The 21,155-nt window shown below is 39.9% G+C and overlaps 1 protein-coding gene and 1 long non-coding RNA gene across 2 annotated transcripts; both read right to left on the reverse strand.

Annotated features, from left to right (window-relative positions):
• Positions 1–3,846: 3,846 nt before the first annotated feature.
• On the reverse strand, positions 3,847–18,942 carry pxdc1b (PX domain containing 1b). Its single transcript, XM_072451156.1, has 5 exons — positions 18,634–18,942; positions 8,389–8,480; positions 8,145–8,262; positions 6,262–6,370; positions 3,847–4,501 (listed from the first exon to the last, which is right to left on the reverse strand). Exons 1-5 carry the CDS (start codon positions 18,887–18,889, stop codon positions 4,378–4,380), a joined length of 699 nt encoding a protein of 232 aa, XP_072307257.1. The 5' UTR covers positions 18,890–18,942; the 3' UTR covers positions 3,847–4,377.
• On the reverse strand, positions 6,926–7,445 carry LOC140364256 (uncharacterized). Its single transcript, XR_011927678.1, has 2 exons — positions 7,410–7,445; positions 6,926–7,071 (listed from the first exon to the last, which is right to left on the reverse strand). It is a non-coding gene; the product is annotated as an uncharacterized lncRNA (long non-coding RNA).
• Positions 18,943–21,155: the final 2,213 nt, after the last annotated feature.

Genomic DNA, 21,155 nt, shown 5'->3' on the forward strand with positions numbered 1-21,155 from the left:
CCACTCTTCAACCCTTTAGGAAGAAAACACAAGTTTGTGTTTAGAACATTTAGTTCTCAGACTTATTCTTTTATATGGAATTACTTTAGGGAATGCATTCGACAATTTGTTGGTTAATGTTATCACCTAAATGATAGCACTTTACATCTATAAATTCAAATATTAAAAATCACACAAATAAATTGAACGTTACCAATTCATTGAACCTGATCCTGAAATGTAGGCCACTGTTCCCCCCCTTTCTGTTATCTTTTTTTAATTTGAATTAATTTATTATTGTTTTTGACAAATGTAAAATGTACAATTTACATGGTATAATACATTCATACTTTAATAAGTATGTTATTGTTATTGTTTTACATACTAACAAGCAGAATATATATATATATATATATATATATATATATATATATATATATATATATATATATATGTTGTTGTTGTTGTTTTTAGAGGAGTAGAATTAAATAATTAGTTTTAAAAAAAAATACATAATATGCTTCTTTTGTGTATTTAGCATTGAACTATTGCATATATATATACCTTTATTTTACATTTTGTCATCACTGTAATAGATAAAGCACAATATTGTTATTAATAAATGTCTAATAATAGTGGCGTATCCATTGATTTCCTGGGCAAAACCAAAGAGTATTTCTTATTTAGAAATAATGAACATACATGTAAGATCATGATTAGATATATGATTTTGAATTTAAAATGCAACACAACTTATGTATTATAACATTGTACATTGTACATACACATAGTTACTCATTGTGATTATGAATTTCATTCATTATCACTAAACTTACCACAGCGGGGCGCTCTAACACAATTTTTAAACAATAGCATTGGTTGTCTAACTTGATTTATTTTCTTCAGTAATGTTAGTGTATGACAAATAAAACTCAATTGTGCCAAGTTTGTTTTTTATGAAAATATTAGCATTGTTTCACATCACACGTTGCATTCAATACTGTCTGTAGGCCTATATTTTATACCAATTACATACGGTTATGAATATAGATATACAAAAGTACATTGTCACAAGATAAAAAGTATTTAAAGATCATTTTCTACACAAATTGTTGTTAAAAACTTGTTACATTACACCACAAAGTGTTGAAATTAATAATTTTGAAATATTACAGACTTTCAACAGCACGACTCAACAATTTGAGTTTGGGTCAGTTTTGATTGCCAGATAGGGCCGGTTTTAAGCTTCAAATGCGTGTTTTTATATTGTTTTTATACATAACAAAACCAAAACACAATACAAATCACATTCTTGAAGCACAAACACAACATGGTTCCATTTGGCATATAATCTCTTTAAAGGAGACATTATTATTATTATACAAATCACAACATAATGAGCTTTTAACCTTGGTACAACCATGTTCCCTCATCATTACCTTTCTAATAATTGTATTTCAATTGATTCATGCATGTTTCAATAATACTGTGCTCAGAAAATTCCAGTTTTCATGTACCCTCTAGCCCCGCCCACATCCCTCCACTTTGTCAGAATTATTTGAAAAATGAACACACAAAGTGACACATGTAGAGTTATAAAATGTCACATAGCCACTTTTAAAACATGTATATGACAATCTGCTGCTTGTTACAATGACACGTCACTACGAAGGCTTGTCAGTTCTGCAGTTTTGAACAGAAAGTCAATGAACCTGTTTCTATGACTGAATTACAGATTTAGATTCATTTTGTTGTTTGCAAAGCCCAAAATGTAAAACGATGATCTACTTATGTTATAGTTCAAGACTAAGTACCTAGAAAAAACAATACTATGTCTCCTTTAAGACTTGTAATGTGAATGAACATTTATTATCTCTTCTGTGTGTACAACTTAATAACCATTACAGCTTGAAAACGCTCTTGTCGTTTGTTGTGTTGTTGTAAAAGTGTCTTGGCACTGGTGAGAATCCTCTGTCCTCTGTGGTGGAGTGAGTGTGGATGGTGAACAGACCCACGCAGAGGCCTGGTCCTTTCAAGCCCCCCAGCTCCAGCAGCTCAAAGCCTTTGTTTTCACATGCAGGGTCGGAGCAGTGGTGGGCGCACAGCGAGGACACATTACAAACTGTACCCTGCATGTGACTGCCACACTCTGGGCTTCAGTGGTTACTATTATTGTACTGTGTGACGTTACCATGGATTTCATTCAGCACAAACATAACAACAAACAAGCTAAATAGATACTTAGTGGTGTAACAGTGTCGTTCATCTTTCTAAATACAACTTTAATAGCTAAAGCTGAAGTTATTATTTCTTATACATTTATAAAGGATCTGCCAAGTTTTTCGGAGATGTTGATAATTATTTGAGATTGAAGACAAAATTCCAATTATTAAAGGTGAACTATGTAACTTTTTAGAGACAGGTCCATCACCTGCGTGTCTCCATGGAGATGAAATTGTTTTGCTTTGGAATGTTTAATTGCTGGTGTTTTTGTGGCAAAAAATACCTTGAAAAACATTACTCTTACTGTAAGAGGGGTGGCCTCTCCACAGATCTGACCTTATGCATTGAGATGGATAGGTTTAATGCTATAATGTGCAACATTCCAGATATAGTAATACAATCTCTGAGAAAAGCAGTGCTCGGACTCTCCACTAGAAAAGTTACATAGTGCACCATTAAAGTTATAACATAAGTTATTATCATAAGTTATTATAACAAAAATAAAAAGGTTGCCATTCTAAGATGTTATGAAGCTTTAAAAAATAGGGAAGTTATCGATACAACCTCAATATGTGAATCATATTAGACAATGGGACAAAATACATAAAATATATAAATAGATGCTACAACTGGGTGTTATTAGTGGTACAAACTACAGATTATCTAATGTTTTCCTAGAATGACAATGACCTTACTCAGCTCTGAGCGGTCAAACATGACCTTAGCTGACCCTTTGACAAAGCCCTCTTTCACTGAATCAGCAGAATATGAATCCACACACTGTTCAGTCATCTGTACAAGTACTGCTTACTAACGCTATAATACATAACTAATACTTAAAAGGCAGAACAGAGAAATATGTTTTACAGTTAAAAAAAACGTACAAAAGAGAATAAGGAGCACTGTACAAAATGTATTAACTTAAAAACTGAAGTCGCAATACTTAAAGATGGCGTTAAACGTCTCCATGGAAACAAGTATGTGACGCCTTCAGGCCAAGTTATGTCTGTGGACAGGAGACCCCGCAGGTTTGTCAAGGTATTATATTCTTTTGCCCGTAGGTTTTATCAGACAGGAAGAGCCGAGTGAAATGGGGATGATAGAGAAGGGAGGACATGCGGTAAACTGTCGTTGTCGGGATTCAAACTCACAACACTAAGGCCGCGTGCAGTGACTTAACCACTCAACCACCGGGCAGCACTTGTCAAAGTATTTTAGCAATAAAAACTCCTGTAAATGAATACATTTATTAATTTGTTCCACACTGCGGATCATTCCTGGCAAAGCAATACCATTTCCATGGAGACAAGCAAGTGGCAGACGGACCCCCTACCAGAAAAGTGAAATAGTACACTGCACCTTTAAAATACTATTGAAAACAGGGGCATGTCCAGACCTTTTCTCTGGGGGGGGCTAAGGGTGGCCCAAAGGAGGCACCAAGACAAGTCTTTAAGGCAAGAATTTCGAGAATTTAACACTTATTTAACATATAATTCCTATTCTTTTGTGAATAAATAATTTAAAATAAAAATAAAATAATAATAAAAGACTTGTAGTATATTCTATTTTGTTAGAATTTGGTGCAATATAATCAGTAAAATTAAACAAAAAAACTTTTTCTTTCCCCCAATATACTGTCTCAACCCTAGAAACGCCCTTGATCAAAAGTGAGACTCTTGATAAAAAGTACAAAATATTATCAGATTTTTTAGGGAAAAGGTTGCATCAAAAAACCTGGAAATGACCAACCAAGCTGGTGAAAAACAACACTATAATTACAAAAGTGGCACAACTGTTTCACAGTTAAAGTTACCATGACATTGTAAGAATATAATTTTGTGCAAATGTTACGTGCATATTTTAATACTGCAAAAATGTTCAAAGCAGAGATGGATCAACTCATGCCTCGTGATTAGTTCATTCAGAGTCGTTATTTAAAAAAAGTGGGTCATCATTGTTTTTAGAGTGGTACATCCCATTGGCAATATCATTTTTAGAAACAAACTGTGGAATAAATGTTGTTGTTTGTAGCTTGTTTCATCTACTGATCAAACAGAAGGCCCTGTGCGGCGAGTTCAGACAGATTTGTGCATAGCTGGCTTCCTTTTAATGCAGACTTGTCTTAATAATAGCCACAGATGTCCTTCCCCTTGTCTGTCCGCAGTCCCTGGTTCCTCATTCCAGGATGTCCGTCTCAAAGGGGACCAGGTGGTAGTAGGAGAGGTTTGTCACGTATGCCTCGGGTTCCTCGTCGCACAGTTCTGTTTCCAACGGCAGGAACTCAGTGCTGTCCTCAAACCTGGAAAAGAAAAGAGTTAAACAGAAAGTATCTGAAAATAAAATAATATGTTGAAAATTGGGGAAGAGATAGCATCGTTTTCTAATATTGTGTAATACTTTATTTGGTGCAGAAACCTGAATTGATCTGTATGAATGTTTTTTTGTAAACCTTTTGGCAACACGATCATCTAATGCAGGGGTGGGCAAACTGCGGCCCGCGGGCCACATGTGGCCCGTTTGTCTTTATTATCCGGCCCTCCAAACATGCCAAGTCATTTTTATTTTTTTTTAAATGCACTCAGGCGTCTGTCTGCACTTGTATCCTTTATGAATATGACGTGAAATGAATTAAATAATAGATTTAATAGCCTATATTTGACAGAAAAGTTATATTTTATTTGATATAAAAATGTTTAGATTTTTTTTCCCACACCAATAATCGCGGGCCGGCCCTCCGCTACTTGCCTGGATTCGAATATGGCCCTCGGAGGAAAATAATTGCCCACCCCTGATCTAATGTAATGCAATTAAATCTTTTTTTTTTTTTTTTTAAGTACTAAATTAAATTGTATATCAGAAGATGATACATGGATGAAAGTGTTGGATTTGATGCAGTCACTCAGATTGTGTTTGTTTGGGGACAAGGGTCAGGGGCCTTTTTTGAGCAAACCTGTGTTTCAAGAGATAAGAAGTGACTTGAGCTCGACCGGTTTTAAAATGTGGAAGGAAAGAATGATGTGCAATGATGTTGTGGAGAGTGAATTGTTACTGTTTTGTGTTACTGTTTTAAAAACAAATAAAAAAAGAATGAAAATATGAATTGTATTGTTTTAAAGATGTACTGTAAATAATACATTAAAATGTGTCCGCCATATGTACGTTGTCAAAGTGCACTACGTAACCTTTCTGGTGGGGGGGTCACTAAAGTTATTGTTTTGTCTGGAATGTTCCACAATAATGAAAGAAACTATACATTTGCATTTAATCAATTACGGGTATACAGTGCATAACAAGCATTCTTATTGTCGCTGGCATCCTCTTTCCACAGATCTGACCTGTAACCTTGCATGGCGGTGCTCCATGGAGATGAATATGTTTATTGCTATACAGTTGAACATTCTAGTCGAAATAATAAACTCTCCCTGGAGAAAAACAGTCAGATGCCACAGATGCCCTTTTAATTCCTGTCGAACCAATTCCAAAGTGTATTTGCAGCTGTCGTAAAAATGGGTTAAAAGTGCGGTATGTTTCCCGCGCACACACCCAGGGAAGGAAGAGGGGCACAGACTTCCTGCTGGAAGTGCACGGATGAGAAGGGATGGAATTTAAAACACGCACAGTTCTCCACAGGTTTTAGGTCTACGAGGAAATCCGCTCCATTCAAAACAAATGGGGTTGAAGTGAACCGTCCAAACCAAACAAACACAAAGCATTATGTTTATGTGCATTTAAACAGTTAAACTCCATTGTCTGCAGTAAGTAACATGTGTTTTTATGGTACAATAAGTCATTCCTTCAATGTACGACACACAAAGGGATGGACCAATCTTTACTGTTGTCCAATGGTTTATCAGTAAAGTCCATGAATATATGTGAATGTAAAATAAGTTGTGAAATGTAAAATATATGTTGCATGTTCTGTTCAGTAGAAAAAACGAACGTTAACAGATTTTTGTGATTTGGAAATATTTTAAAAGCAGCTACTTGTCATTTTTGTGTACTTAATAAACAAACAGAACAAAAACAGTTCTAAGCCTGAATACGACAACTAAACCGTACATGTTTTCTGCAGAATCTGTGGATGAGGGCCGCTCTTTCTCCTCTGGACTCTGGTCAAACACTATGGTCTCTGTGTTGGCCAGACAGAACCCGTTGGACCTCATGATTTCTGAAAAACACACATTATCACATGTTCATTTTTTACGCTTTTTTGAACCATTTCAGACAACTTTCTTTGCACAATTCTCAACTTCAAAGGGGAAAAGCACAATTTGGCATCAACAACTAGCCAGCTAACAGCACACCCATACGACATCTGGGTTTGCAAAAGATAAAATTGTTTAGACACAGACACCGCAAACTTGTCTGATTATGACCTTAAGAGCTGCTTTGCAATGCCCAATACTGATTTTATTATTCTTTCTTTATCTCAATTGGAAATGGACTAATTTAACATATATTGGACTATCTTATTTTATTTTTTGTGTTTTTCTTGAATTTAATTATTTAAAAATAGATATAGATAATGATCTGATTTTTTTTTTTTTTTAAACATTTGACATTGCGGTTTAAAATGACACTTTTTTGTATGTGTGTTTTAGAGTCTGTATATTTCAGATGTCAATGTCAAAGTTTATTCATAAAGAACACTAACAACACTTTAAAAGCCCAAAGTTAATAAAACTAATGACTACGCTCAGTTCATGTCAAAAGGCCAAAGAGAAACAAAGATTTAAACTGCTCTAGTGTCTCAGCAGCTCTAACATGCAAAGGCTGTTCCAGAGCCGGGGCCCCGCCACAGAGAACGCTCGGTCCCCTCTGCTTTTCAGCTTTGACCTGGGCACATCCAGGAGGAGCTGAGAGGAGGAGCTGAGAAGAGGAGCTGAGAGGAGGAGCTGAGAGGAGGAGCTGAGAGGATGAGCAGAGAGGATGAGTAGAAAGGATGAGCTGAGAGGATGAGCTGAGAGGATGAGCTGAGAGGATGAGCTGAGAGGAGGAGTTGAGAGGATGAGCTGAGAGGATGAGCTGAGAGGATGAGCTGAGAGGATGAGCAGAAAGGAGGAGCTGAGAGGATGAGCTGAAAGGATGAGCTGAGAGGATGAGCTGAGAGGAGGAGTTGAGAGGAGGAGCTGAGAGAAGGAGCTGAGAGAAGGAGCTGAGAGAAGGAGTTGAGAGGAGGAGCTGAAAGGATGAGCGGAGAGGAGGACCACATGGTACGAGCAGGAACATGGTGGGAGAATAACAATGAGTCAGACCATTTAGACACTTTAAAACCATGAGCAACATTATAAATTGGATTGTGTGTAGAACTGGAGCCAGAGCAGTGATGCCAGGACTGGAGTCATGTGTTGGTGACGTCTTGAACCTGTGAGCAGCAGCAGCAGCAGCAGCAGCAGCAGCAGCAGCAGCAGCAGCAGCAGCAGCAGCAGCAGCAGCAGCAGCAGCAGCAGCTGCAGCAGCTGCAGCAGCAGCAGCAGCAGCAACAGCAGCAGCAACAGCAGCAGCCGCCGCCGCAAGCTGCAAGTGTTTACGAGAAGTCAGACCGAGACCTTAATAAAGAGAGTTGCAGGAATCTAGGCGTGATGTAATGAATGGTTAAGTATGGTTCACTTTAGCCAGTATCCTGCTGGTTTTGACCACAGCACTTGTTTGTCCAGTTTGAGAGATGATCCATTAGCACACCACGATTTCTCACAAATGGGAGGTTAGAAGAAGATAGAGGACCAAGATAACGAATATGATAAGATTACCATTATCAAAATACAACAAAAAATTGAATTATATTTGACAAGTTGCAATTAGTCCACTAACATGAAAATTTGCCGCAAATAGGATTAAGGCTGTAATCTGAAACCCAACAAATTCATTTCATGAGTCAATAATGCAATTTTGATTTCTGCCAAAGTTTTCCACTCCAGTTCCCGGTGTAGTTATTAAAGTACCTGATATCTTGATCGGGCTCTGAAAACAGGGCTGTATTCTGTGCACTTTGTCGTTCCTCAGCACCTGGTCCAGTGGCGAGCGCTCGAAGAACGTCAGCATGACCTCTGACCTGGAATACTGCAAAGGGGAGCCATTTTAACAGCATGACTCGGCTAACGTCACATGCTAACAGTACACATAACAAAACAGGAACTCATGCATGCCAAAAACTGCACTCAATCAAGAAGTACTGGTGGAACTCACTTTGCACGACATGTTGATAGCATTCTTCAGCAGTCTTTCCACCTCGTTCAACTTCTCCTCGATATCGCTCGCCTCTTTGATTTTCACCAGCCCTGAAACATAAACGTCTTCAATTCAATTTGATAAAAAAGTTTGATTTATGCCTTTGCCCTGTGGGCTGCATTCAAGCTTTAGCTGTCTGAATGTTGCAAATGTTAGCTTCAGAAATAACCACACAATTGACCTTCTTTTGTTAATTGCATAATAATTTCTTTAAAGGTCATGTTATTAAAGGTTACTCATGAACACAGGCACTAAATGCAAAAATACTTTAACCTTTGCAGCAATCAGTGAATACGAATAAAAGAGTCCGGAAAAACATAACTTGAATTGGCTACTTTCTACTGCCAACCAAAGTGAAAGTACTTTTCTTCAACTGTAACTTTTAATTGTGGAACGTCACCAGAAATGTAAAAATATGTACTGAGTTGTCAAACATTTACAGTAGAGCAGAATGATGGAGGGCTGTGAGCGTGGCTGGTCTGTCAGCTCAGTGCTACAAACATCACACGCTCTCACAGTGGTTCTGTGGAAGGACTGAGTCAGGCTCAAACAGCTCTGGACACACAAGCATGTATTTATAATGGCTCACAGTGATGATGTCACAGCCACAATGTGAGCTCTGACTCTGCTGTAAAGTCATAACGATTCCGGAGTGTCTGAGTGAGGCGTGAGTCAGGGTTACGTTAGAACCATGAACCACATAAGGTTTAGGAATGTAGTCGGCAAATAACCTAAGAGGGTTTAAAAATGTAAATTTGTCCCGATTGTGGTCGAGTTCTATCGGCTGGTCGAGGGCCCAAACCACCCACATGTGTTTTGTGCATCTGGAGAAAGCTCTAGAGTCTACTCCATGTCCCCCATGTCCCCGTGACCTCCTGTGAGGGTGCTCTTGAGGTATAGAGTCCGGGGCACTCTTCTCATGGCTCTGTATGATGAGAGCAGAGCATGTAAGACTACTTTAGTGACCGGTTCTATATTTTTGAGTTTTTTCAGAATAAATCAGAATAAAGAGTCAGAATAAAGTTTATTGCCATTTGTCAATGAACAGGATTCACGAACTTAGGAACTTGTCCTGGCGGTCCGGTGCAACAAACATCAAACACTGAACAATGAATACAAAAACAAAGGACAACAAATAACTACCGGGTATTAAAAATAGGTAAGTAGAGTTAAAAATAGACATGATATGTACATTAAATAAAATATGTAAAGCACCAGGGGCCGGAAGAGATCCACTTTGAGGGCCACATCTGCTTCTTTTGACCTTTATCTGTCGGTTATCTCGAACCATAAACAACAGCCTGCACTCGGGCCGTTTGAAGCTGAAAACCAGCCAAGGCCAAGGTTCACGGATAGAAAAGTGGAGTAAAAGTGGGGTTTAATTATCTTGGCACCTGAATAAAACAAACACAAATCTAAAGGCAAAGCTGTGCTATAGTTAGAGGCAACGCATGCAAGACACATGCAAGAGGAAGAATGAGATTGCAACGTCAACATGTTTCACAAGAGCTTATGTGACACCGCAGTGGGAACAGCGTGCGCACAGTTTAATGAAGCGTCTCTAATTAGCAGCAGATTCAGCACATACTTGTCACAGAGGAGAGAGTGCATTATGCGTAAGGACCACCTTCACATAGACACGTAAAATTACAGACTAGCATTTAGCCTGGCAACATTTACTAAACAAAACCGTATTTTTCTCAACAATTATGGGGTAGAATTTGTACAATTTATGTGGAAAAAAAAACAGTCTTGACAGTAAAATTGCAGTGGGTGAAATAGCACGTTACGCCCTCTTTTTTTCCTCCACACAAACCAGCAGGCAGCACCAAAGACAAATAAAACACAAGCGAGTTATTTAGGCCGCTGCTCAACTAACACACAACTCCAACTATGTGATGTTATTAAGGTAAAGTTTAGTTTTTTCTTGGTAGTTTCCTCCAAAAGGGTCTATTTCCTGCAACGACTTCCTGGCCTAAACGTTGCGTAACACTTCCCTCTCGACTAATTGCTTCAACAGAGATGATTAACGAAAAATGTTGACTTGTAACTTCTGTTTGGATACTTGAAAAACATATTATTGTGAGGTGTAACTTGGATCATATTCTTGCATGTCTTCATACGCTGATGAAACTGATACAAATACAATTATCTTTGCTGTCATCTACAGTATATTTCACAACATTGCTCTGATAAAAACAAACATGTGACCACTAAATGGCGATAATGCGTTCAGTATTTTTTTTTATATTTTGGGAAGTTCTAAATAATCTCTTAAATGCAGAAGATGTTGTAAATGTATAATATAACTGTGGTTGAATAAATATATATAGATTAATGGCTAATGGCTTTATTTTTGCATTGCATAGTTTTTCATTCTAACTTTAATAATAATTATATATATATATATATATATATATATATATATATATATATATATATATATATATATATATATATATATATATATACACACACAACATTCGGCCATAATTTGGAAATGGACACATTTAAAAGACAAGACCATTATTTTTTATTTAAATATTCCGCAATTTTGTTTTTTAATGTCAAGTTGATGTTTATTTTTTTTGCTCTCGGGTCGGTTTCTGTTGTGATGTATTTTTGTTAGTTTGACTTATACATCTGAAAATTGAAAATATAAATAAATAAATAAACTATGTAAAAACATTGGATCATTAACAATCAAAAACTATTTCCAAATGCAAAAAAAAGCTAAATTATTAAATGTGTCCTGTTCAGGTGAGACCAATTTGATGCCTATTTGCCATTTCATTGGTGAAAGTCTGCCATCTGCTTGTCTCCATAGAGATAGTATAGCTTTGTCTGGAATGTTCCTCAGTGTGGCATTAAACTTATCTATCTTGCATGTATAACCTGTGTGTAATGCTCAAAAATACCTTGAAAAACATGCATTCTTACTGTCAGTGGGGTCACCGCTCTGACCTGTAACCTTGCCTGTTGGCGTATCTGCTTGTCTCCATGGTGATACATAAGTTTAATGCCATGAAGACACATAGTGCACCTTTAAAATCATACTTTTTTTTTTAATTAACATGAATAAGAATTGCACAGAAAGTCTACTCATTTGAAAAACTAAGCAATATTTACACATTTGCATTCAAAACTTAATAACCAATATGTTATTTGTGCATATATTTTTGATATTCTACTCCTTGTGAACCGTAACACCCTGATCTCATATTGGCGAGGGCTTTGTCAGTTCTTGTGGGAGTGGTGAGAGAATGCACATGTACGTCTCTCGTAAGGAATGTAAGCGGTCACTTCCTGTCTGTGTGTCCAGTGCTGAGGTCACATGTGAGGTAAGGGTGCCCCGTTGGGACCAAATATGAGAAGTCCACTCCCTCTACTGCCCCCTCCTCTCATCAGGACATTAGTGTGCAGCTTTCTGTGTTGCCCGGGTGCAGTTTGGAAACAAGAAGACAGAAATATTCACCGTCATTACAATGTTACTGTGACATTTGTGTTGGTGTTGAGAATCTATGAGGCTGGAGTGATAAAAGCTGCCAGGGAAGTTCAAAATGGGGTATGAAAGAAATCTAAGAGCCTTTTTCTAATTTAATATTGTAAATGCCATTGCAATATTCTTTTTAAGATCAAAAGCGGGGAGAAAGTATCCACTGTAAACATGTCGATGTAATACCTCGTTCTACAATATACATTGTAAAAATGACTCAAGTAAAGTACAGATACCTAAAATGTTACTCAGTACTACAGTACTTTTACTTTTGCACTTCGCAAGTTTCTGCCACAACTTGCATTGTGTAGCACTTGGAAAGTATTTATGTTTAGAAAATGTGCTATGAAAATAAAGTGGATTGGCAATTAAAATTTTTCAAAAAAATTGTACATAAAAAAAATTGAGTTTCTGCTTGTATGTGTCTGTTGTTTGACTGTTTGAATGTTAAAACTGTTATTTTTTATTGGCAATGAATAATACATTTTAAAAATGTGATAATAATTTAGGCGCCTGCATGCATATTCTAAATGTTCCCAAGAGCATAAAAATTTCAGAAATGCTAAATGTATAGAAGAATCCCATTCAAAGCATGTTTATAGAGGATTAAACTACAGGGTCAATACAAAATACATACCGTACATGTTTTACACAAATGTATTTTTTGCCGGAGACATTATACAACCTAAATAATAAGCCTCATTAGTGCTCATTAGGACCATTCAAATTGTGATTTTGATTCCATTTCTATCAATCTTTACAACCTAGTCTCTCAAATGTAGTGTACTCAGCAGTCAATAACACTGTCTGCTGTTCTAGTATGTGGGCAGGAAGAGGGCCCGTTCCCATCACCACTAAGCAGTTTCCAAAACATTTGTATGCGCAATGTGGTCAAGAAAAAGGGGAAATACCAGGAGTCTTTACAAGAACAAATGAGCAGATATTTTGCCACTCCAATGCACAACAGAAATGGGAGAAGGTTTTTTAATTGTGATTTAAGATTATAGCTATTTTAGTTCTTGTTTAATCCTGGTTTAGATTTGTTTTTGTTTTACACAGTTTAGACATGGTTCTATCTGGTGTATTTCTAGACATTCTAGTCTCTTCCTGATGAAATACACACCTTGATTTCATACTGTACCTTAAGCACATTTTGCCTGGTTTTAGATTTGGTTTGTGTTGGAACAAGTTTTGTGCTGGTTCAGCCCCTGTTTACTCCTGGTTGATGGTCTGGTTCAGTCCTGGTTTACTTAGACAAAGTTAGCAGAATGAAGTATGTGGTGAAAGTGTACTTCTATGTCATGGTTTATACAGAATAAAGACTAATTATGTCCAGAGATGTACTTGTATTAACATTTGCCTGTACAAAATAAGCAATTTGAAGTGGATGGTAGTTTTGATATTAACAGAATGTTCCATTGTGTCGGCCTACGTCAATGAACAAGTGAAAGTAGGGCATTGCCATGGATACTTACATTAAGGAATATAGAAGCTAACCAGAAAAAATAATGATAACTTGGGTTATATACTGTGGAATATTATAGCCAAAGGAACAACTGAGAGAACAAATAAGAGTACGTTCATAGTCAGAACTTATGTTTTTTTAGGGCAGTAAAAACATCCAACATGAAAATGTGCTTTTAATTTTTTCAGGTTAAAAAGTTATGCATTAGGCTTTAGACGAATTTGTAAATATCATTAGTCCTGTAACTTTACTTGAATGATTACTTTACTGATACATTTGCTATAGGCTATCTCTCTAACATATTACATCACTAAATTGTAAACTTTTAGGGGGCATGATCAATGTATTAAATGTGCCAACCGTAAGCCTAATTTAAAAAAAGGGGGGGAAAAAAAACTGATCCACAGTCCAGTGTGATTTTCAAATTTTGACTATATTTGGTGTAGAGAAAAATGTTGAAAAATCTGTTGAAAATTACAGGAAGTGACATCACACTAGGGACTCATTGATGCACAATAAACAACTTTTTGACATTCTCAACATTAATTAAACTAAATAAATGTGCTCTCATCAATTTTTATTTGCTGAATAAAAATAATCGTGACATTGGATAGTTTTTTTGCCCAGTGCTTGCTGGGTAATTTCCTAGTGTGATGTCATCAATTATAAACGGGAAGTGAAATTATAAGCCTAAACTCATCACTTTTATTTGCTAAATAAAAATAATCGGGACATTGGATGGGTTTTTTGCCCAGTGCTTGCTGGGTAATTTCCTAGTGTGATGTTTTCAATTATAACGGGAAGTGACATTATAAGCCTAAACAAATAAATATAACTTTTAGCAAAATTCATCCATCCATCCATCCATTTTCTACCGCTTGTTCCCTTTTGGGGTCGCGGGTGACTGGAGCCTATCCCAGAACAAATAAAAATATAGCCGCAAGCGGCAATGATCGGCCCTCGCTACGCCGCCGCCACGCCGCAAGAGGAGGGGGCGCTAACGCGCCCCAATTGTCCTTTTATTACGCCTACTGCTGAATCTGTGACGCTGTCACATCTTCTCCCCTTTGTTTTACCATCAAAAAGCAATTTTATTTTGAATTCTTGGCAAAATGTGCGGCTTTGCCGCACAGACACCGTGACTCTTTGAATAAAAATGTGGATACCTTTTGATGGTCCACCCCTGAAGATGAGTCTCACCAAATTTCAGGTTAATAGGGCTAACGCCCTGGGAGGAGTTTGTGAAAGTCTAAAGTGTAAACATGTTCTGGCGATTTCCACATTGGAATAACATGGGAGGTTTTGGTCATCGCTACGGCAACGCCATAACAATTATGACATGGGTCTCACTGACTTTTTTGATGGGGATGCCAAAATTGAGTTGTGTGTCAAATTTCAGATAATTTCGCAAAACTAAACATTCAACCTCCATATAAAATCTGTAGGGGGCGCTGTGGCGCCAAATAAATTTATTTCACTTCAAGTAGGTTTAGGGCAAAGAGTTTAACAACTGATTCTAATTTGACGCAATTCGGACTTTATCTGCACAAACGGCAGAAATTTTACATATGGGAGATTTCTGAAATTCTAGCTACAGTTTGCGGCTTCGCCGCACAGAGACCGTGAGAGGTATCAATGTAATTTGGATAACTTTTGATGTCCCACTCCTCAGTAGCATTTTCACCAAATTTCAGCTTTTTAGGGCCAACGCCCTGGGAGGAGTTCGTAAAAGTACGACGTTTGGAAAAACTCCGAAGTCATGTTTAGCCATTTTTGAAGCAATATGGCCGACATTTGGTTGGGCGGACGGCGTTGCCGTAATAATATTTTTTACTTCTCTTGTCACCATCTACCTCTGCGCCAAATTTCATGATTCTACGATCAGATTTTTTTTGGGTCATTTCCCATCCCTCAATGCATTTTTGGTACATTTGGGGGCGCTGACGCGCCAATTTTTTTATTTTAGAAAAGGGAAATAGCCAGAATGTAGAGAGGCACGATTTTTAGAGGTGTGCAAATTTTTGTGACTTTTCGTCAATGTTCACTGGGTGAAAAATGGGGGGGTTGGTCCCGAGAAGAAGAAGAAAGAATATTAAAGCCGCAAGCGGCATCCAACGGCCCTCTCGGGCCGCCGGCCTTCCGTCTCTGCTCTCTGCATTTTACAGAGATGGCGCTAACGCAATTGTCTAAGAACTAAGACAGTGACACATTGGACATGTACAATGCTGTGCTTAACCAGTGCAAATGAAGACAAATATCGGTCAAATGTGCAGCTCCAGCACACAGAGACCGTGACACTTGGAATAAAAATATGGATAACTTTTGATGCCCCGCTTGTGTAGATGATTCTCCCCAAATATGAACTTGATCGGATAATCGCCCTAGGAGGAGTTTGTTAAAGTGTGAAGTGTAAAAATGTGGTCATTTTAGAGATTTTGCGGTTTCCCCATAGGGATAACATGGGATGTTTCTGTCATCGCTACGGCTACGCTTTACCAAATATGACTTTGGCTCCCATACTTTTATTTTGGGGATGGCAAATGAGAATTGTGTGCAAAATGTCATGTCATTTGGAAAAACTCTTGTTTATAGGCCACTCTGAAGGCCAAATAGTCCAAATTCTGCGAAAAGTTTGCGGCTCAGCTGCACAGAGACCGTAAATGTTATCCATAAAATTTGAATAACTTTTGATGCCCCACTTGTATAGAGGAGGTACACCGATTTTGAGATCGGTGGGCCAAACGCACTAGGAGGAGTTGGTTAAAGTGTGAAGCGTAAATGTGAACATTTCAAGGATTTGGCGTTTTTCCCATTTGTGACAGTATATTTGCAGCTCCACGGCACAGAGACCGTACCACTTAAAATCAAAATATGGATAACTTTTGATGCCCCGTTTGTGTAGATGATTTTCCCCAAATATGAGCTTGATCGGGCAATCGCCCTGGGAGGAGTTCGTTAAAGTGTGAAGCGTAAAAATGTGGTCATTTTAGAGATTTCGCTGTTTTCCCATTTCTGACATATATTTGCGGGTCCGCCACACAGAGACCGTAGCACTTAGAATCAAAATATGGATACGTTTTGATGCCCCGCTTGTGTAGATGATATTCTCCAAATATGAACTTGATCGGACAATCGCCCTAGGAGGAGTTCGTTAAAGTGTGAAGCGTAAAAATGTGGTGATTTGAGCGATTCAACGATTTTCCCATAAGGATAACATGGGATGTTTCTGTCATCGCTACGGTTACGCCGTACAAAATATGACTTTGGCTCTCATACTTTCATGATCAGGATGGCAAATTAGAATTTTGTTCAAAATATCATGTCATTTGGAAAAACTCTATTGCTTATAGGCCACTCTGAAGGCCAAATAGTCAGAATTCTGGGAAACGTTTGCGGCTCCGTCGCACAGAGACCGTAAAAGCTATCCTTAAAATGTGGATAACTTTAGATGCCCCACTTGTCTAGAGGACGTACACCGATTTTGGGGTTGGTGAGCAAAACGCACTAGGAGGAGTTCGTTAAAGTGTGAAACAGAAAAATGTTGATATTCGAGAGATTTAGCGGTATTCCCATAGGGATAACATGGGAAGTTTATGTCATCGCTACGACTACGCCGTAAAAATTAAGGCATTTGTCTGATTGGCTTTTTTGATCGGGACGCCAAAATAGAATTTTGGGTAAAGTTTAGAACATTTTGGTCAAACTAATTTTTGACCTTCAATGTTAATTTAAAGGTCACTCTGTAGGGGGCGCTATCGCGCCCATTTAAATTTTGTCATCATAAACTGGTCCAAACTAGAAAGTTGAACAACTGATTCAAATTTGGTCATAATCGGACTGGTTTTGATCAAATGGGAGCAATTTTTAGACCTGCAATATTCCAAAATAAGTTGTCCAACTTTGCGGCTGCGCCGCACACAGACCGTAAAAGGTATCTCCAAAAATTGGATAACTTTAGATGCCCCACTTGTCCAGAGGACGTACGCCAATTTTGAAGTTGGTGGGCAAAACGCCCTAGGAGGAGTTCGTCAAAGTTTGACGTGAACAAAATGGCTAACACAGCGTGTTTTCATTTTCAAAGGAAGATGGCGGCCATAGGGTAAGTCTGGGGGCGTGGCCACAATGATTTTTTTTCTTTGTCCTCACGAGAGGAATGCGTGTCCCGAATTTCGTAGCTTTACGCCAAAGTTGACCTCGGGGCGTCTCCCATAGGCGCAATGTATTTTGACTTTTGTCGGTGGCGCTGTCGCGCCATTTTTTAACGAAAAAAAAAATGGCCCAGAAAAAATCAAATTTTGGTGAGTTTTTGAGCATGTTCAGGGGGTCAAATTAGAGATCAAAGCGCTGAAGAAGAACAAGAAAAATAATAATAAAAATAATAATATTTTTAGCAAAAACAATATAGCCGTTTCCACTATAACAACAAATTATACATCGTTTGAAAGCTCTAAGCCTTCCCGATGCCGCCATGGGGTGGAATCATCATTACGAGCGCTTACGCGCTCGTCAATCCCTATTCCGTCGGGATGCCCCGCCCACTCCCCATAGACTTCCATTGATTTGAGCAGATACAAGCATGGCCCATGCCTGCGGCATGGATTCTCGCGTACGGGACGATGCCAGGAGTGATTTTGGAGGAATGCAGCGCTTCGCGCTGCTGTTGTCAACAATAACATTGTTGACTATTTCTGTCATAGCAGGAGTAAGTATGCATGATCCATGCCTTCGGCATGGGCTAGTTCACTGTACTTGCCAGGGGCGACGGGGTGATGACGACCGCAATGTAAAGTGCTCGTTTAGTGCAAACTTTTGCACGGGCTTCGCCCGTTTACAACGGTAATGTTCCATTTTCCTACAACTAATTAGCATGCACGGGGCGTGCATGAGTGGAGGAGTGCGTTAGTGAGTGTTTGGAAGTGGGCGAGCGCTTCGCGCTCGATTTCGTGCGCACTACGTGCGCACTTTCGCAGCCGTGCTTCGCACGGCCTTACGAGACTAATAGGCCTCTCGCCAGCTTGTGGCGCTCGGGCCTAATAAAATGTATATATATATATCTTAAGTGCATTTAGTTCTATGAGTGGTCCAACCTGTCAAGAGGCCCCCCAAAACAAGGCCCCCCCAAATCCCATCTTTCAGCACACGCCCCCGGAAGTTTCAGCGTCGCCCCTGCGCAGCCGCTAATAACTTTTAACATTAATTAATTAGCCTCATTAGCCCCTCATTAACCCCCCTCGTCACCCACCGTCAATGAGCGGACACTTGGCCAGCTCGCCCCGGTCCTCTGGAAACGACTCCGCCAGGCGCTTGAGCAGCCGCCCCAGGTCCGAGTAGCTGCGGTGGAGGTAGAGAATGTTCCTGTCCGACCACTCGGTCCGGATCTCGAAGAAGTCCTCCTCCTCGCCCCGGCGGCTGATGACGAGCCGGCGGACCCCGTTCACCCAGCAGTCCCGCACGAACATGTTGACCAGCGACGTGCCCTCGAACACGGCCGAAGCCATTGGTCAGCCCGCGGTCACTCAGTCCAGCTTCCCCGGCATCGTAACCGCACAAAAACACGGTGGTTTAAATGGTCGCGAAGTTAGCTAAAACTGCGGGCTAACTTTGCGACTTTTAAGCTAGTTTGGTGCTAACTTTGTCCATGACACGCGCACTGTCAAACGTGGCATAATTAGGGGGGAAAGCAACGAGTTTTGTTGAAGATAACGCCCTAAAGTATCGATTTTAAGATAACTGCGCCACAATGCAAACTGCACTCGTTCCTTTGCGCAACTTGCATCAATAATATTTGGTCAACTTTTCTTTTTCTCTGTCTGAAGCGAACAGAAGTCCTGTGTCCAGAGACGAGCTTGGGTCTCGGTGTGAGCGACGCAGCTTCCTCCTCCTCCTCCTTGACAACAGGCTATTATCATGCAAAGAATGTAAAGGGCTGCAAAGAAAACAGCATCCTCCATCCTTTAGGACGGGAGTTAGTGACATGTCCAAGCTGTTTTTCCACGCTTTTGCTCTGGAGTGTAGTCCCTATTCCTATAAGGGGACATGCACTTATAAGAGGACATGCACCTTGTCCTATAAGGGGACATGCACCTATAAGAGGACATGCACCTAGTCCTATAAGGGGACATGCACCTATAAGAGGACATGCACCTAGTCCTATAAGGGGACATGCACCTATAAGAGGACATGCACCTAGTCCTATAAGGGGACATGCACCTATAAGGGGACATGCACCTATAAGAGGACATGCACCTAGTCCTATAAGGGGACATGCACCTATAAGAGGACATGCACCTAGTCCTATAAGGGGACATGCACCTATAAGGGGACATGCACCTATAAGAGGACATGCACCTAGTCCTATAAGGGGACATGCACCTATAAGAGGACATGCACCTTGTCCTATAAGGGGACATGCACCTATAAGAGGACATGCACCTAGTCCTATAAGGGGACATGCACCTATAAGGGGATATGGACCTATAAGGGGACATGCACCTATAAGGGGACATGCACCTATTCATATAAGGGGACATGCACCTATAAGGGGACATGCAACTAGTCCTATAAGGGGACATGCACCTATTCATATAAGGGGACATGCACCTAATCCTATAAGGGGACATGCACCTATAAGGGGACATGCACCTAGTCCTATAAGGGGACATGCACCTATAAGAGGACATGCGACTAGTCCTATGAGGGGACATGCAACTAGTCCTATAAGGGGACATGCACCTATTCATATAAGGGGACATGCACCGAGTCCTATAAGGGGATATGCACCTATAAGGGGACATGCACCTATGAGGGGACATGCACCTATAAGGGGACATGCACCTATAAGGGGACATGTACCTATAAGGGGACATGCACCTATAAGGGGACATGCACCTATGAGGGGACATGCATCTATAAGGGGACATGCACCTATGAGGGGACATGCACCTATAAGGGGACATGCACCTATGAGGGGACATGCACCTATAAGGGGACATGCACCTATAAGGGGACATGCGCCTAGTCCTATAAGGGGACATGCACCTATGAGGGGACATGCACCTATAAGGGGACATGCACCTATGAGGGGACATGCACCTATAAGGGGACATGCACCTATAAGGGGACATGCGCCTAGTCCTATAAGGGGACATGCACCTATGAGGGGACATGCACCTATAAGGGGACATGCACCTATGAGGGGACATGCACCTATAAGGGGACATGCACCTATGAGGGGACATGCACCTATGAGGGGACATGCACCTATGAGGGGACATGCACCTATAAGGGGACATGCACCTATGAGGGGACATGCACCTATGAGGGGACATGCACCTATAAGGGGACATGCACCTATGAGGGGACATGCACCTATAAGGGGACATGCACCTATAAGGAGACATGCACCTATGAGGGGACATGCACCTATAAGGAGACATGCACCTATGAGGGGACATGCACCTATGAGGGGACATGCACCTATAAGGGGACATGCACCTATAAGGAGACATGCACCTATGAGGGGACATGCACCTATAAGGAGACATGCACCTATGAGGGGACATGCACCTATGAGGGGACATGCACCTATAAGGAGACATGCACCTATAAGGAGACATGCACCTATGAGGGGACATGCACCTATAAGGAGACATGCACCTATGAGGGGACATGCACCTATAAGGAGACATGCACCTATGAGGGGACATGCACCTATAAGGGGACATGCACCTATGAGGGGACATGCTCTGAAGGATAGAAAAGTGG

Source organism: Eucyclogobius newberryi, unplaced genomic scaffold (genome assembly GCF_026437365.1).
Source record: "Eucyclogobius newberryi isolate DKJ021-1_F unplaced genomic scaffold, fEucNew1.0.hap1 SCAF_18, whole genome shotgun sequence".
Lineage (NCBI taxonomy): Eukaryota > Metazoa > Chordata > Actinopteri > Gobiiformes > Gobiidae > Eucyclogobius > Eucyclogobius newberryi.

Excerpts from the sequence above, each read along its gene's own strand:
- pxdc1b (XM_072451156.1), bottom strand. The coding sequence starts at position 18,889 with ATGGCTTCGGCCGTGTTCGAGGGCACGTCGCTGGTCAACATGTTCGTG. Across the intron at positions 8,263-8,388 it reads CTATCAACATGTCGTGCAAA|TATTCCAGGTCAGAGGTCAT; the intron begins GTGAGTTCCACC and ends TCCCCTTTGCAG. Across the intron at positions 4,502-6,261 it reads ACAGATTCTGCAGAAAACAT|GTTTGAGGACAGCACTGAGT; the intron begins GTACGGTTTAGT and ends TTTCTTTTCCAG.